The 14,429-nt window shown below is 52.6% G+C and overlaps 2 protein-coding genes across 3 annotated transcripts; both read left to right on the top strand.

Annotated features, from left to right (window-relative positions):
• Positions 1-276: 276 nt before the first annotated feature.
• Positions 277-7,593, top strand: FBXO24 (F-box protein 24). Its single transcript, XM_081297733.1, has 10 exons — positions 277-462; positions 715-813; positions 909-1,092; positions 2,004-2,242; positions 2,470-2,704; positions 3,581-3,739; positions 4,007-4,128; positions 4,375-4,506; positions 6,729-6,899; positions 7,221-7,593. The coding sequence occupies exons 1-10, from the start codon at positions 391-393 to the stop codon at positions 7,581-7,583; spliced, it is 1,776 nt and encodes a 591-aa protein (XP_081153859.1). The 5' UTR covers positions 277-390; the 3' UTR covers positions 7,584-7,593.
• Positions 7,594-8,793: 1,200 nt separating this feature from the next.
• On the top strand, positions 8,794-13,926 carry PCOLCE (procollagen C-endopeptidase enhancer). 2 transcript variants are annotated; one of them, XM_081297723.1, is made up of 10 exons: positions 8,794-8,935; positions 9,738-9,846; positions 10,358-10,616; positions 10,821-10,895; positions 11,457-11,581; positions 12,004-12,140; positions 12,494-12,777; positions 13,195-13,272; positions 13,390-13,560; positions 13,687-13,926. In XM_081297723.1, the coding sequence occupies exons 1-10, from the start codon at positions 8,832-8,834 to the stop codon at positions 13,851-13,853; spliced, it is 1,509 nt and encodes a 502-aa protein (XP_081153849.1). In that variant the 5' UTR covers positions 8,794-8,831; the 3' UTR covers positions 13,854-13,926. The 2 variants fall into 2 exon arrangements, with proteins under 2 accessions (XP_081153849.1, XP_081153850.1); XM_081297724.1 differs by lacking the exon at positions 10,821-10,895.
• Positions 13,927-14,429: the final 503 nt, after the last annotated feature.

Below are 14,429 nucleotides of genomic sequence, written 5' to 3'. Positions count from 1 at the left end.
AAACACCGATGGAAAATATGAAATATGGAAAATCTCCTACTATTCCCTGAAAGTCAAGGCCTCATCTACCAGTAGTTTACACTTTATTTCTCTAGTAAAATGCAAAGCTCACGAGCATTCCAGTAGCTAGAGCTGATCTAGAACCCAGGAGCCAGGTCCGTGGTCCAGGTTAAAGCAAACAGGTCATAGACAATGAGGTCATAGAGAGGTTTGTTTGTCCCAGACTCCATGGGGGAGGGGCCTAGGAGGTAGAGGGGCCCCAGAGGTCCCCCAAGCCCAGGCAGGGGACATGGTGTGGGAAAGGCAGCCAGGACAGGGGCCAGGGAGCTGAGTACGGGGGGCCAAGGGGCCCGGAGAGATGAGGGCAGGAGCAGGGAGGGGACAGGCAGGATGGTGAGGAGAAGCCGGAGACAAAAGCTGCAAAAATTGACCGGGCTGTGCGGACGGGAGGAGGGGCTCAGGGTGAGGGGGTGGCAAGGCAAGGGAAGGGCAGGGAGATGATGGCAGCAAGAGATCTGGGGATGGGTTATGTCAAAGAACAAAGCAGACAGGGAGGGTTGGCCCAGGGTCCTGGAGAGAGATGGGAGGATTTGACAGCACAGAGCTGGAGTCAGATGAACCCCAACAGGAATTTTTGAAAGACAGGTCAAGAGCAGGGAGAAAAAGAGGTGGGGCCCTCACAGGACCCCCCATACTTCCCCTTTCCCTCTGCAGGTGAAGCGGAGCTGTCCTTCTTGTGGCCCAGAGCCAGGGGGTGAAGAGAAGAAGGGAAGAGGGAATCCTATTTCTGTTCAGTTGTTTCCCCCAGAGCTGGTGAGTCTTAGGAGCTGAAGTATTGAGAATGAAGGACTGGGGGCCAGGCCACTAGGGGCTCCCAGTGACCTCCACTTCCTCCCTGCTGCCTCCAGGTGGAGCATATCATCTCATTCCTCCCAGTCAGAGATGTAGTCGCCCTAGGCCAGACCTGCCACTACTTCCATGAAGTGTGCGATGCTGAGGGAGTGTGGAGACGCATCTGCCGCAGGCTCAGTCCACGCCTTCGAGACCAGGGTTCTGGGGTCCGGCCCTGGAAGAGAGCTGCCATTCTTAACTGTACACCTTCCCCAGCACCTACCTCCCTCCTTGCTTCTATCCTTTCTTATTCTGGGAAACCTCCTGCTCTGTAAAGTTGCCTGCTGACCTCTGCACTCCCTGTCAACCTCCCAGCCCTTTTCTCTGGAAGAAACTTATCAGATCCAAACATAGTCCATTGAGTTTCCTATAAGGCTCTGGGGCCACCCTCCAATATATACATACATCCTTCCCTCCCACTGCCCCCATTAGCATCCCTGCCAAGTCTCCCTCCATACACCAGCTCTTTAAATCTATTCCCCAAAGCTGGAGTTTTCCTTTTCTAAACCAGGGATTCTGAACCTTGTCACCATTGACAGTTTGGGTGAAGTAATTCTTCATTGTGGGGCTCCTGTGCACTGTGGGGATGTTAGGGGCAGCTCTGGCCTCTACCCACTAGGTTCCAGTTGCAACTCCCCTAGTTGTACCAACCAATGTCTTCCAAGGGACAAAATCACCCCTAGCTTGAGAACCATACTGTAAACCCCTGCCACTCCAGAGAGCCCCTATCCAATTACTTCTTTCACACACAGGGAGATTAGGGGAGAAGACTGATCCAGAAAACAGATCCACAGCTGGGGGTGAGGGAAGGTTACTGGCCTTTCTTGGTCATTCCTTTTCACTTCTCTTTCTGCCTCATTTCTATGGATTTGTTCTTATGTTTCCTTGATGACTCTGATGCAAGGTCAGACCAAAGAGGTGCTTATTTAAAAGCATGTGTCTGACCCTGGGCTGAGGCGGGGAAAATATGGGGTATAATCTAAGCTTTCCAGGTCTCCTTTGGAAAGGAACCTGTTCCCCAGTCCTAGGGATGAGGAAAAGCTAAATATTAAGATGTCTGAGAAATCTAGTTTACCTATCCACATAACCTTCTATGTACTTCCCTTCTCCAGACACGAAGGGCCTGTATTTTCAGGCATTTGGTGGCCGCCGCCGATGTCTCAGCAAGAGTGTGGCCCCCCTTCTAGCCCATGGCTACCGCCGTTTTTTGCCCACCAAGGATCATGTCTTCATTCTCGACTACGTGGGGACCCTCTTCTTCCTTAAAAACGCACTGGTCTCCTCCACCCTTGGCCAGATCCAGTGGAAGCGGGCCTGCCGCTATGTTGTATTATGTCGTGGAGCCAAGGATGTGAGTAGCAGAACTGTGGCAGCTAAGAACCTACCCCCTCCTCCAGGGCCCTGAGGCCCCAGTCCTAGGGTGCCCTTGTTAGGACACTGACCCTTTCTTACCAGGAACCTGAAAACAAGTCTTTATTTTCCAAACCTGGATGCAAATACCTCTGCTCCCACCCCAGGATTCACTTGCTCCAGCCCCATCCCTTTCCCAGGCCATAGATCCCTCATCTATCTCCACAGTTTGCCTCAGACCCAAGATGTGACACAGTTTACCGTAAATACCTCTACGTCTTGGCCACTCGGGAGCAGCCAGGAGTGGTAGGCACAACCAGCAGTCGGGCCTGTGACTGCGTGGAGGTCTATCTGCAGTCCAGCGGGCAGCGGGTCTTCAAGATGACATTCCACCACTCCATGAGCTTCAAACAGATTGTGCTGGTTGGTCAGGAGACCCAACGGGCTCTATTGCTCCTCACAGGTATGGCCTGAAGCAATGTTTAGTAAATGTGTCCTGCAGATTCTTCAAGACCTGCTGCAGGGGACAGGAATGAAGCCTCTCAGGATCCACATGCCACCTGTTCTGGTTCTCAATCCAAATAGCTTCACCTTTATCTCACTCCCAGTCTAGAACTCTGCATCCTATTTTATACGAATAAAGGGCCCTGCTGCCAAAAAAAAGTCCAGAAACCACTGCTCTAGTGAATGCCTAATTTTTAAAATTCTAATCTCCCCAACCTCCATGCCAGGGACCTCACTTTAATATACACCAAGCTGTCCTCCACTTCCCAGTATCCTTTATGCTTGACCACACCCTCAAGTCTGAATTCCTGTGGACTTCTGAATGCCAGGCAGGGCCCTAAGTCCCCAGACTTCATTCTTCCTAACAAATTAGATTCTGCCATATCTAATGCTTACGTTTTCTCCCCATCTCTCATGCTGAACTACTTCCTGATGTATTTTTGCAATTGGTGCCTGAGGGACTTGAGGCCTCTCTTCCTTTATTTTGTGTCTAGTTTATATATATATATATATAAAATATATATATATATATATATATATATATATATATATATAAAATATATATATATATAATATATATATATAGTATTTATTTATGTTTATTTATTATTTTTTTATGTGGTGTTGAGGATCAAACCCAGGGCCTCGCCCATGCTAGGCGAGCGCTGTACTGCTGAGCCACAACCCCAACCCCATGTCTATCTTTTTTTCTCCAACCCCATTCTAGGGCAGTAAATGTTTCACCCTGCATGGCTTAAGGAGTCCATTGAGCATTGATTTGGATATTGATATGCCCCCTCCCCCACATAATTGTATGACTACCCTCATTCCCCAGAGGAAGGAAAGATCTACTCTTTGATAGTGAATGAGACCCAGCTGGACCAGCCACGCTCCTACACAGTTCAGCTGGCCCTCAGGAAAGTGTCCCGTTGCCTGCCTCACCTGCGTGTGACCTGCATGGCTTCCAACCAGAGCAGTACCCTCTACATCACAGGTAAGAAGCATCTCACTTCCTTTCAAGATCCCAACCTTTAATAGCCCTTCCAAATGCTGACACCCCTAACCCTTATTCCAGCTCTGTGGCATAAACCCCTTAGGGCATCCTAGTGAAAAGATATGTCTAGGTTCCCAGGCATCAGAGCTGATGCATTTCTAGCGAGTATGAGACTCCCTGGATCTTGCAGTTTTCATCCCAGGTGGGGGCTTATCCCTAGGAAACGGGTGCCCAAAGCTGCTGAGCTGAGGGCTCCCGACCCCCCAGACCAGGGGGGAGTGTATTTTGAGGTGCATACCCCAGGGGTGTATCGTGATCTCTTTGGGACCCTTCAAGCCTTTGACCCCTTGGACCAGCAGATGCCACTCGCTCTCTCACTGCCTGCCAAGGTAGGATCTGGAGGGATGGGGCAGACCAGAGGGATGGGGCTTTAGGGATTGGAAGACACCAAGGGCCTGAAATATGGACCGAAATTAAATGATTGATCAGAGAGGGGCAGGGGACTCAAGGAGTGGGGTAACATAGAGGGTAAGGCCAAAAGAGATGAGCTTGGGGGATGGCAGGTTAGCAGTTGAGCTCATGGTTCCTCTGGAGGGAGCCCAAGGCCCACCTGCTCTTTTTCTCTTATATCCTAGATCCTATTCTGTGCTCTTGGCTACAATCACCTTGGCCTGGTGGATGAATTTGGCCGAATCTTTATGCAGGGAAATAACAGATATGGGCAATTGGGAACAGGGGACAAAATGGATCGAGGGGAACCCACACAGGTAAGATCGTTCCCCAGTAGTTTTCATCCCAACCCTCTTCCTCCAATTTCCTAATCCCTGCATCTATCCACTTCTCCAGTTTCCACAGAATTCACTTTCTCCTCCCCAGGAAAGTTAAGCCAATCATTAGGGTAATGCCTGTGATATTGTTGCATAAGCTTAACCAGGGTTGGTACTAGGATGTCCATTCTGTGTGGTGCATGCTGTCACTGTAATGGGAATTTGGTGAAGGTGTGGACTGGGGGACCTGGGTGGGCTAGGGTAACTAGAAGAAGTGAGATGCCAGCCGGGTCTTATGGGTTATATAGGGTTCAGGTGGGGATAGGGAAAGGTAGTTTTTGTTCTGAGGATGGGGACAGGGTTGAATCTTGCACATACCTGAGACCATTGAAAGATTGGCCTGGTTAAAGGGAGGGTATGTTGGAAATCAGTGAGAATATGAGGTGGTATCAGTATAGTTGCAAGCCTGGTAGACATGGGAAAAGAATCATTGCAGGTTCTGGAACAGAAGGTGGTCACCAAGGGGTGACCAAACTGGTCAGCTGACCATAGTGCAATGGAGCTCCAGAGCAGGCAGCCTCCCAGGAAGCTGGTAAGGGAAAGCAGCGCCTGAGACAAGGACCTGGGCTGGCTGGTACGTGGCAGTGAAAATGAAAAGGAATGGGTGGGTATAGGAGATGTTTTAGAAGAAATAAAAACAGGCCCTTGAAACTGATTACTGCTTTGAGGAAAGAGTGTGAATTTAGCTTTTTTTCTGTGAGAGGAAAGTATTAAGTTGGAAATATCTAGCTGGCTATAAGATTCCACATTGAAACAAGGTTGAAATGACAAAAGCAAATGTGGGCAATAATCATAATGATAGGCAGGGAAATGAAGAAAAGAACAGGAGGCATGCCCCTCTAATGCACACTCCAAAAGTCATGAGAGCAGAAAGTTTCTTTTCAAATGAAGTACATGAGAAGGGTGGTAATGGTCACAGTGTGGCAATATAGGAACTTTCCATTACTGACATGGAAAGATGGTTGTTCCATATTTTTAGGTAGAAAAAAAACCTGAAGAGTTGGGTGTGGTGACACATACCTGTAATACCATGAGGCTGAGGCAGGAGGATAACAAGCTCAAGGATAGCAAGGGAAATTCAGTGAGACCCTGTCTCAAAATAGAAAGGGCTGGAGATATAGCTCAGTGGTAAAGCACTTATCTAGCATGTGTAGGCCCTGGTTTCAATCCCAAGTGCCACAAAACATACAAAATAAAATCTTTATGATACTGATTATATAGTACCATCCCATTTTTGTTCAAAAATATGTAATTTATGTGTATTTGTTCAGTCAGAAATGAAGAATATTCAGCAGATGCTAATAGTTGGTAGTGGGATTTCCAGTGATTTTAAAATTTTTGCTTGCCAATACATTGTCATTTTTCCTTTAGTGACCCTAAATTACTTACTCATGTCTTTGGAATTAAAGTTCTAATAGTCTCAGGAGAATGAACATATGAGAAGTCCTGGGATTTAGCAGCTGGGAGACTAAATGCCTTTGGAAAGAACATGTCAGTAGAGTCATAGGGAGAGAAGCCAGATCAAAAGGAGGTTCAGGAAAGTCTAGCCATGGTAAGGAACAGGAACAGTCAACCTCAGACTGGTCTCATAACCAATTCTGCATTGGGGGGGGGGGGCGATGCAAAAGAAATCAGGTGGTCTTTTTTCAAAATAGTGTGGCCACTTTTGAAGATAATGATGGGACAAATGAAAATGCTAGAGGCCAGGAGGGATAGTAGAAGGAATGTCTCCTTGGGGCTAATATGGAATTGCCCAGGAAGGGAGAGGAGGCTTCAACTCTCAAAGAGGAAGGCTACTCCCTGCTGAGGCTACAAGGCTGGATGGCACAGACCTGCGGCCTGAAAATGAGGGAGTAGAGTAGATAGCAGGCCCCAGCCTCAGACAAGAGCTTTTTTTTGGGGGAGCAAAGATGAGGTACCCACAGAAGTACCAGACACCCCATATGGTTAGATTGTTGGAGGCTTACAGGGGTACCAAGAAGGGACAGATTACTGCTATTCTGCATTTGGCAGTGCAGACCTCTTGGAGGAGGAGAGCAGACTCCCATTTCTTCCCTCCCTTAATTACATTCAGCCCTGAGCCTCCTAGTTAACCTTCTCTGATCTGGGCTCCCCAACCCCCTGAGATTCCCCCATCAAGGACCCTGGCCATGTGTCTTTAGGTACATTATCTGCAATGCCCCATTGCCCTGTGGTGCGGCCTCAACCATTCCCTGGTGCTGAGCCAGGGCTCGGACTTCAGCAAGGAACTTCTGGGCTGCGGCTGTGGGGCTGGAGGCCGCCTCCCTGGCTGGCCTAAGGGGAGTGCCTCCTTCGTCAAGCTCCACGTCAAGGTCAGAGCAGAGTGAGGCAACGGGCAACCAGTGGGGGCACGAGTAATAGAGCCAGGTAGCCCATAGGACTATAGCTGGGACCCCTACAGGGACCCAGTGGTCCCATTTCCTCAGCACCTTCCAACTCCCTTTCCAGCCACTCCATGGCTCTCTCCCTTAGCAGACCCTGCTGGCCTTGTCCAACCTTGCATACCTTGGCAGAGAGCCAGCTGTAGCTCACTTGCTGGCTCAGGGCTGGTCTGAGAGGGTGAATATAACAGTGGATTAGCCCAGCTTTCTAGGAGCCAGGAGCATAACCCCACACCCCTTCTTTCCTCCTAGGTTCCTTTGTGTGCCTGTTCCCTCTGCTCCACCAGAGAGTGCCTCTACATGCTGTCTAGCCATGACATCGAGCACTACCCTGCCTATAGGGACCTGCCAGCCAGCAGGGTGGTGGGGAGCCCTGAACCCAGCCTGGGGACTGGAGGCCCCCAGGACCCTGGGGGGGCAGCCCGGGCCTGTGAGGAGTACCTCAGCCAGATCCACAGTTGCCCCACCTTACAGGACCGCATGGAGAAGATGAAGGAGATCGTGGGCTGGATGCCCTTGATGGCCGCACAGAAGGATTTCTTCTGGGAGGCCCTAGACATGCTGCAGAGGGCTGCTGGTGGTGTTGGCCCAGGCCCATCAACCCCTGAGAGCTGATTCCCCTCTCCCAACCTCACCCCTGGAGGGAGTCTGGCCCCGGGCCAGGGGCTAAGGAGAGATGGAGTGGTGACAGTGAACACTGTGTGCATGTGGGGATGGGTCACAGGGGGTAGGGCAGGGAACTCTTTTGTAAAATGTTCAGGGGGCTGCCCAGGAGGGGCCTCCAGTCTGACTATCATGGACAAGAGATTTGATGGACAAATAGAATAAAAGGCTGAAGCGAGGCCCCGTTTGGAACCCTGGAGCCTGGGGGGGATTGGGCAGAGGATGGGGACAGTGCCCACCCAGTGGATAAAGGAGGGCAGGAGCAGCTCAGGCTCTGTTGCTTAAGAGCTGATGGCACCTGAGTCCTCAGCTTTACTCTCAAGACTTCACCAGGTCTTTTTGACTTTGAAGCCCTGGCCCCACTTTCAGGAACAACTCAGTCAACATACACTGCTTAGTCCCCCAGTTTGGATCCTCTCTACAGGTGTTTTCTCCATCCTTAGGGGCCACTTCTGACTCTGTAAAGCTCCCTTACCCATGGCCCTAATTCCAGGGAAGTCAGTCCCCTCCTCTCTCCCTCCTGTTTTATTCCCAGGCCTGGTCTCCTGTATCCTTTCTTTGCCTTACTACTCTTTCCCTTCTTTCCTTAGTAAGAGGGACACTCCATGCCTCCAACTCTCTTGTACTTCAGTTATTTGAAGAGAGAATGGGTGTGCAGAATTCTTCCTCCCTGGCCTGTCTGGCCCAGAGATAGAGGGAAGGCCATAGAAATGTATGGTAGAAAGCTGGCTAGGGCTGAGGGTGGCCAAGAGGCTAGAGAAATTATTTGGGTGGAAGACACAGGAAGAACTCATCTGGGTTCTGAGGAAGCAGGGTGTATGGTGGGGAAGTATGGAACAGAGCCCCAGGAAGGTCCAGAGCTGTGCTTACAAGGTACTCGGACACGGGACAGAGTGGGGTTCCAGATGACATTACTTCATGCATGGATGATACTCCCTCTGCCCCTCATTGCTCCACCTCCTCCTTAGGTCATGATGTGTACTAGACCTAGAGAGGCCCCAGGACTCACCACTGTCCCAGCTGTCTCCCTGTCCCGCCTTCCTGCCGCCCGCCCTGCTGGCCAGTCCCCACGCCCACACACCCGGTGCTGCCTCATCTGGCACTGATTATCCTCTGCCGCCGCTGCTGCTGTTGCTGCTTCTGCTGCTGCTGAACTCAGCTGCTGCCTCCGGCTGAGGACCCCAGCACACTCCCCCCACCATGCTGTCTGCTGCCCCAGCCTCCCTTCTGGGGCCCCTCCTTACGGCCTGGGCTCTGCTGCCCTTCTTGCCTCTTGCCCAGGGCCAGACCCCTAACTACACCAGGTAGGTCTCGGCATCTTCCAGATGGCTGGATTGAGCTTCAAAACCCTGACTCTTCTGGGGGTGCGGAGGCACGGTAATGCCTGTGAGTCTTTTGGGTTCTTCTGCTAACAGCCCCCCAGGTTTCCCACCACCACCACCCTATGCCTAAGTCCTCCCCCTCTGCTGCAGGAGCAGTCTTCCACTCCTTCACCCTCCTAAGTCTCCCCCACCAGCCAGACCCATGGGCCCCCATGAAGCTTGAAGTCAGAGCCAAGACCCCAACTTGCCTGGTAGCTGACATCTGGATTCCAGAAAGGAATCAGATTGTGGGGGGTTGAAGGGGTAATGAGCAGAGACTTGGGTGTCAGATACTTCTAGCCAGCAGGACAGGAGCAGGGCAAAGGTGGGAGCGCAGGGAGCCTGGTCTCCAGGTCCAACTGGAGGGCCTTTGCCTGCTGCCACTCCCGGCATCTCTCCGCCCCCTCCCCCCTACAGCCTCGTGGCTTGTCCACATCTGGAAGTAGTTAGGCGGCTCCTGTCCCAGATTGCCAGGCAGGGTAAGGGGGGAGAGTAGTGAGGAAGGGAGGCTGAGAAGGATTCCGGGAATTCCTGTTGGGGTGGGGGTGGGGCCTCTGGGGGGTTGGAGGGATGGTCCAGTTGCTGTTCCCACTTTTTTCTCCTGTCTGCAGGAATCTGGAGTAGCAAGTCAGCCTGCTGAGGCTTCCTCAGGATCCCTTTGGCCTCCTTCATCACCCATCCTCCCATCATTAACCCATCCCTATCTCAACTACTTCCCACTCCTGACACCTCTTCTGTTCTCCAGACCTGTGTTCCTGTGCGGAGGGGATGTGACTGGGGAGTCGGGTTACGTGGCAAGTGAGGGCTTTCCCAACCTCTACCCCCCCAATAAGGAGTGCATCTGGACAATAACGGTGAGAAAGCCCTTCTGATCACTGTCCCCTTATCAAAGTCTCCCAGGCAAGGAGTGCCCCCTGCCAAGCACCATCTTCCAAGCGCTGCTCTCCCTCTGCTCACTGAGGGCATCTAGTCCTTACAAATAACAAGTGCCCTGCACTTTATTTTAGTTGTAGATAAACAACATGCCGTCTTTTTTGTTGTTGTTTAATGTGATGCTAAGCACATGTGGTTCCTCACATGTGCTAGACAAGCGCTCTGCCTCTGAGCTACAGCCCCAGAATTAATTAATTCTTAATTCATATCTCCAATCCTGATTCCCTACTCCCAACTTCCTTTCTGTCTTTGCTAATATCTCCTGAGACCATAGGCTGTTGCAGAGCCCAGACCCTTTGCTCTGCACCTGAATGAGGTCCCTTCTAGTCCAGGCCATTTCAGTAGAAAATGCTTGTGGAAGGGGAGATGCCCTCTGTCAGGGTTGTGTGTAGTCTAACTCTGTGGGTCCCCTGTCTCCGGCGCCACCATCAGGTCCCTGAGGGCCAGACTGTGTCTCTCTCCTTCCGTGTCTTCGACCTGGAGCTGCACCCCTCCTGCCGTTATGATGCTCTGGAAGTCTTTGCTGGATCTGGAACCTCTGGCCAGCGGCTTGGACGCTTCTGCGGGACCTTCAGGCCAGCGCCCCTAGTCGCCCCCGGCAACCAGGTCACCCTGAGGATGACAGCCGACGAGGGCACAGGAGGACGAGGCTTCCTGCTCTGGTACAGCGGGCGGGCCACCTCAGGCACCGGTGAGCCTCCCTCACCTCCTCCTCCCCCTCCTGGCCCCGCCCCGTGCAGGTCCCACCCCAGCCCTAACCTCAACCCCCAGAGGACCCTGCGCCTTGAGCCTAGGGCCACCAGTACTCTCTTGCCCTTTCTCCTCACTAACCGCCCCTTCAGTCCCTCCTCCCGGTCTTCTCTCCCCCTCCCGCTCCCACCCACCCCTCTTCCAGGCCCCCCCCCAGGCTCGAGGCGGAAATGGGTCATGGACCCGCGGGTGGAATGGGCGGCCTGGGGTTACTGGGACGGTGAGTAACTGCCCGCCCCCGTCCGCAATCGGGCTCCTTCAGACGGGCGCGAGGGGGCATCCCAGGGCTGGGGGACTAGGTTCCCCCGACCTGGAGTTCCCTACACCCAGCCCTGGGCTCCCGATTGCGGTCCCATCACCCCCTCCTGGCAGCAGAAATTCCCTGGAAATGTTTCAGGCAGGGACCTCCCCAAAGAGGCCAACTAGAGGGCACCCTCAAAGCGTGGGGGCTCTCCAGCCTGCAGAGGGGACTCTTCTGCCGGGTCGGGGAGATGGGATCTCCCAGGGGAAGAGGCACGGTGTGGCAGTGGGGAGGGGAGGGGCAAGAAGGGAGCACATCCAGCCAGTTCCTGCCCGCCTCCAGGGCCCTGTGGCCCAAGACTGTCCTGCTCCTCCCAGCCCCTCTCTGCTAACCTCCCCCCTCTCTCCTGCCCTGATTCTTGTCCACTCATCCTGAGACCCAGACATCCCAGCTGCCTGCTGGCTCCCAGCCTAGAGCTCTTCTGGAGCTGACCGAGGGTTTCCACCGCCCCCCACCCCTGCCCCTCTCTCCCCTCCCCAGAGCACCAGTTTTGTGGGGGGCGGATGGAGAAGGAACAGGGAACCTTGACCACGCCCAATTGGCCAGAGTCTGATTACCCCCCTGGCATCAGCTGTTCCTGGCACATCATCGCACCCCCAGACCAGGTACTGCATCCTAGTCCCAGCTGCCCAAGGGGACCCAGGCAGCATCCTCCAACATGCAGCCAGTGAAGATTTATTTAACATTTTGTGTCTGGAGCCCTAAACTGGGGATCAAAACCAGACCCAGACCCTGCTTGCATTCAAACAAAAGCTAAAATTACAAACTGTGACAAGTCTTAGGAGGAGAGCTAGGTACAAGGTATTAGCAAACTGTGTAGTGCTATGCAGGTGGGAGTCTCTCCCTAGTGAGCAGGTGATGGACACTCCTGCAGGGTACCGTGGGAGTGCATGACCTTCCAAGCAGGAGCAGCAGTGAGAATGCCTTAAGGGAGGGGCTCAGAGGGCTGCAGGGAGTGGATAAGACTCCAGCAAGCACCTGGGAGGCACCAGGAGCAGTCCCCCAGCACAGCCTTCACCTCCACCAGGTGATCACGCTGACCTTCGGGAAGTTTGACCTGGAGCCAGACACCTACTGCCGCTATGACTCGGTCAGCGTGTTCAACGGAGCAGTGAATGATGATGCCAAGAGGCTGGGAAAGTTCTGCGGCGACACATCCCCTGGGTGAGGGGGCAGAACCTAGGTGGGCGGTGGCCAGGGCATCTTCACTTCACTGGGTGAGAGTCGCTTCTCTGGGTGAGTCAGCTTGGCTTGGCCAGGGCTTTGAGGGATGGAACTCGGCTGAGGGGTGGGATCTGAGCTCCTGGGCTCCAAACCAGAGCAAAGAACAAGTAGTGGACAAGGAGCAGGCTTGGTCTGGGGTCTGTGGATCCAGAGACTAGGAGATGAATGGGGATTCTGTGAAGTCAGGAAACTAATGCAGACAACTGAGGAGCAGAGATCAAAAGACCACCAGACTGGGAGGGAGAGGGGTGCACAGCCTGCTCTAATACCTCCTGATGGCCCATTGCCCGCAGCCCCATCTCCTCAGAAGGTAATGAGCTTCTGGTCCAGTTCGTCTCAGATCTCAGTGTCACCGCCGACGGCTTCTCAGCCTCCTACAGGACCGTGCCACGAGGCACTGCTGAAAAGGGGCCAGCCCCAAACCCAGGGAAGGACACCAGGCCAGGTCCCCCATCTCTAGGCCCTGGCCCAAAACCTGGAGCTAGGCCCAAAGTCAAGCCACCCACCAAGCCCAAACTCCAGCCTGGAGAGAAGCCAGAGGTCTCACCTGAAGCCCAAGCAACTCCACTGGGCCCTGGTGAGTCTAGGAAGGGTGAAGAAGAGGATGTGAACTGAACAGAACTGTTTCAAAAAGTTCTTCCTTAGCCGACCTATGATATATGTCTGTAATCCTGACTAATCCCAGTGACGAAGGAGGATGAGGCAGGAAGAATGCCAAGTTCCAGGCCAGCCTTGACAATTTAGTGAGACCCTGTCTCAAAAATAAAAAGGGCTGGGGATGTAGCACCCCTGGGGTCAATACCCATTACCAGCTGGGGGAGGGGATAGTTCTTCCTTGGCTTATTTATTCAGCACTCACTAGAGCCTCCTTCCTGCCAATGGCTGGTATTGGGTGCTGAGAACCAAAGGTGAAGAGAGCTCTGAAGGGGTTCAAACCTATGGGACTATTATGGGGAAAAGTGGTCCTTCCACAAACAGTACCCCTCCCTCCTAGATACACCCAGTGTCCCTTGCCCAAAGCAATGCCGGAGGACAGGCACACTGCAGAGCAACTTCTGTGCCAGTGATCTTGGTAAGAAGACCCATCTCCCTCCCCTGCCCTTCCAGCTCCTCTAACTATAGTCCCCTTCTGGTTTCACACCTGCCCTGGCCTCCTGTCTTTTCATCTCTCACTCCCATTCTCCCACAGTGGTGACTGCAACAGTGAAGTCCATGGTTCGGGGCCCAGGAGAGGGTCTCACTGTCACTGTCAGTCTCATTGGTGCTTATAAAACTGGAGGACTAGACCTGCCCTCTCCGCCCACTGACACCCCCCTGAAGTTTTACGTGCCCTGCAGGCCATGCCCCCTCATGAAGAAAGGTAACAGAGATGGGAATGGGAAAGGGGGCACTTAGCCACATTAAAATGATAGGCATGGAATCTTGAGAATACACCCTGACAAGGTATCAGCAATGTGAGTTCTCAATCCCACCCTTCCTCCCCCAGGACTCAATTATCTGATTATGGGCCAAGTGGATGAGAACAGAGGTCCCATCATTCCTTCAGACAGCTTCGTGGTTCAACACCGGCCCAGCCAGGACCAGATCCTCACCAACCTCAGCAAGAGAAAGTGTTCTTCCCAACCTAGGCAAGCTGCAGAGTCTCAGGCCTGAGAGCCAGGCCAGCTGCAGCCCCAGGCTCATGTGCTGCCTTTCTTATCCAAATAAATGTTTCTCAACTGAGGAAGATGTTGCATGTCTGTTTCTATCGTTTAGGGGCTCACCTTGGAGATTTCATTTATTCATTCCACAAGTTTTTACTGTATAATCTTTTAGGAATGAGCCAGGCTTGCTGGGGATGTGGCTCAATTGTAGATGCTTGCTTCCTTGGGGTTCAATCCCCAGCACACACACACACACACACACACACAAAAAAAAAAAAAAAAAAAAAGAACTACACTTGGATGGTACAAGCCTTTAGTCCCAGCTATACGGGAGGCTGAAGCCAGAGGATCACAAATTAGAGACCAGCCTGGGCAACTCAGTGAAATCCTATCTCAAAATAAAAAGGCTGAGGATGTACTTTAGTGGTAAGATGCCCCTGAGTTCAATCTTCAGCACCACAAAAATAAAAAGGGCTAGGAGGAAAAAAAGCCTGAGCATGTAGCTCAGAGGTAGAGCACCCTGGGTTCAATCGCAATGTGGGGGTGAGGGGGTATGGGGAATGTCCTATCACTCCTTTGCTCAAAA

The sequence above is a fragment of the Spermophilus citellus genome (assembly GCF_964194105.1).
Source record: "Spermophilus citellus genome assembly, chromosome: 6".
Classification (NCBI taxonomy): domain Eukaryota; kingdom Metazoa; phylum Chordata; class Mammalia; order Rodentia; family Sciuridae; genus Spermophilus; species Spermophilus citellus.
The sequence above is the reverse complement of the archived record's forward strand: the minus strand, read 5'-3'. Positions and strand labels throughout refer to the sequence as shown.

Bases quoted from the DNA above. Each gene is read 5' to 3' on its own strand.
- FBXO24 (XM_081297733.1), top strand. From the start codon at position 391: ATGGTGAGGAGAAGCCGGAGACAAAAGCTGCAAAAATTGACCGGGCTG. The intron at 1,093-2,003 runs GTACACCTTCCC...TCCCTTCTCCAG, and splicing joins GAGAGCTGCCATTCTTAACT to ACACGAAGGGCCTGTATTTT. The intron at 4,129-4,374 runs GTAGGATCTGGA...CTTATATCCTAG, and splicing joins CTCTCTCACTGCCTGCCAAG to ATCCTATTCTGTGCTCTTGG.
- PCOLCE (XM_081297723.1), top strand. From the start codon at position 8,832: ATGCTGTCTGCTGCCCCAGCCTCCCTTCTGGGGCCCCTCCTTACGGCC. The intron at 9,847-10,357 runs GTGAGAAAGCCC...CGCCACCATCAG, and splicing joins AGTGCATCTGGACAATAACG to GTCCCTGAGGGCCAGACTGT. The intron at 12,778-13,194 runs GTGAGTCTAGGA...CCTCCCTCCTAG, and splicing joins AGCAACTCCACTGGGCCCTG to ATACACCCAGTGTCCCTTGC.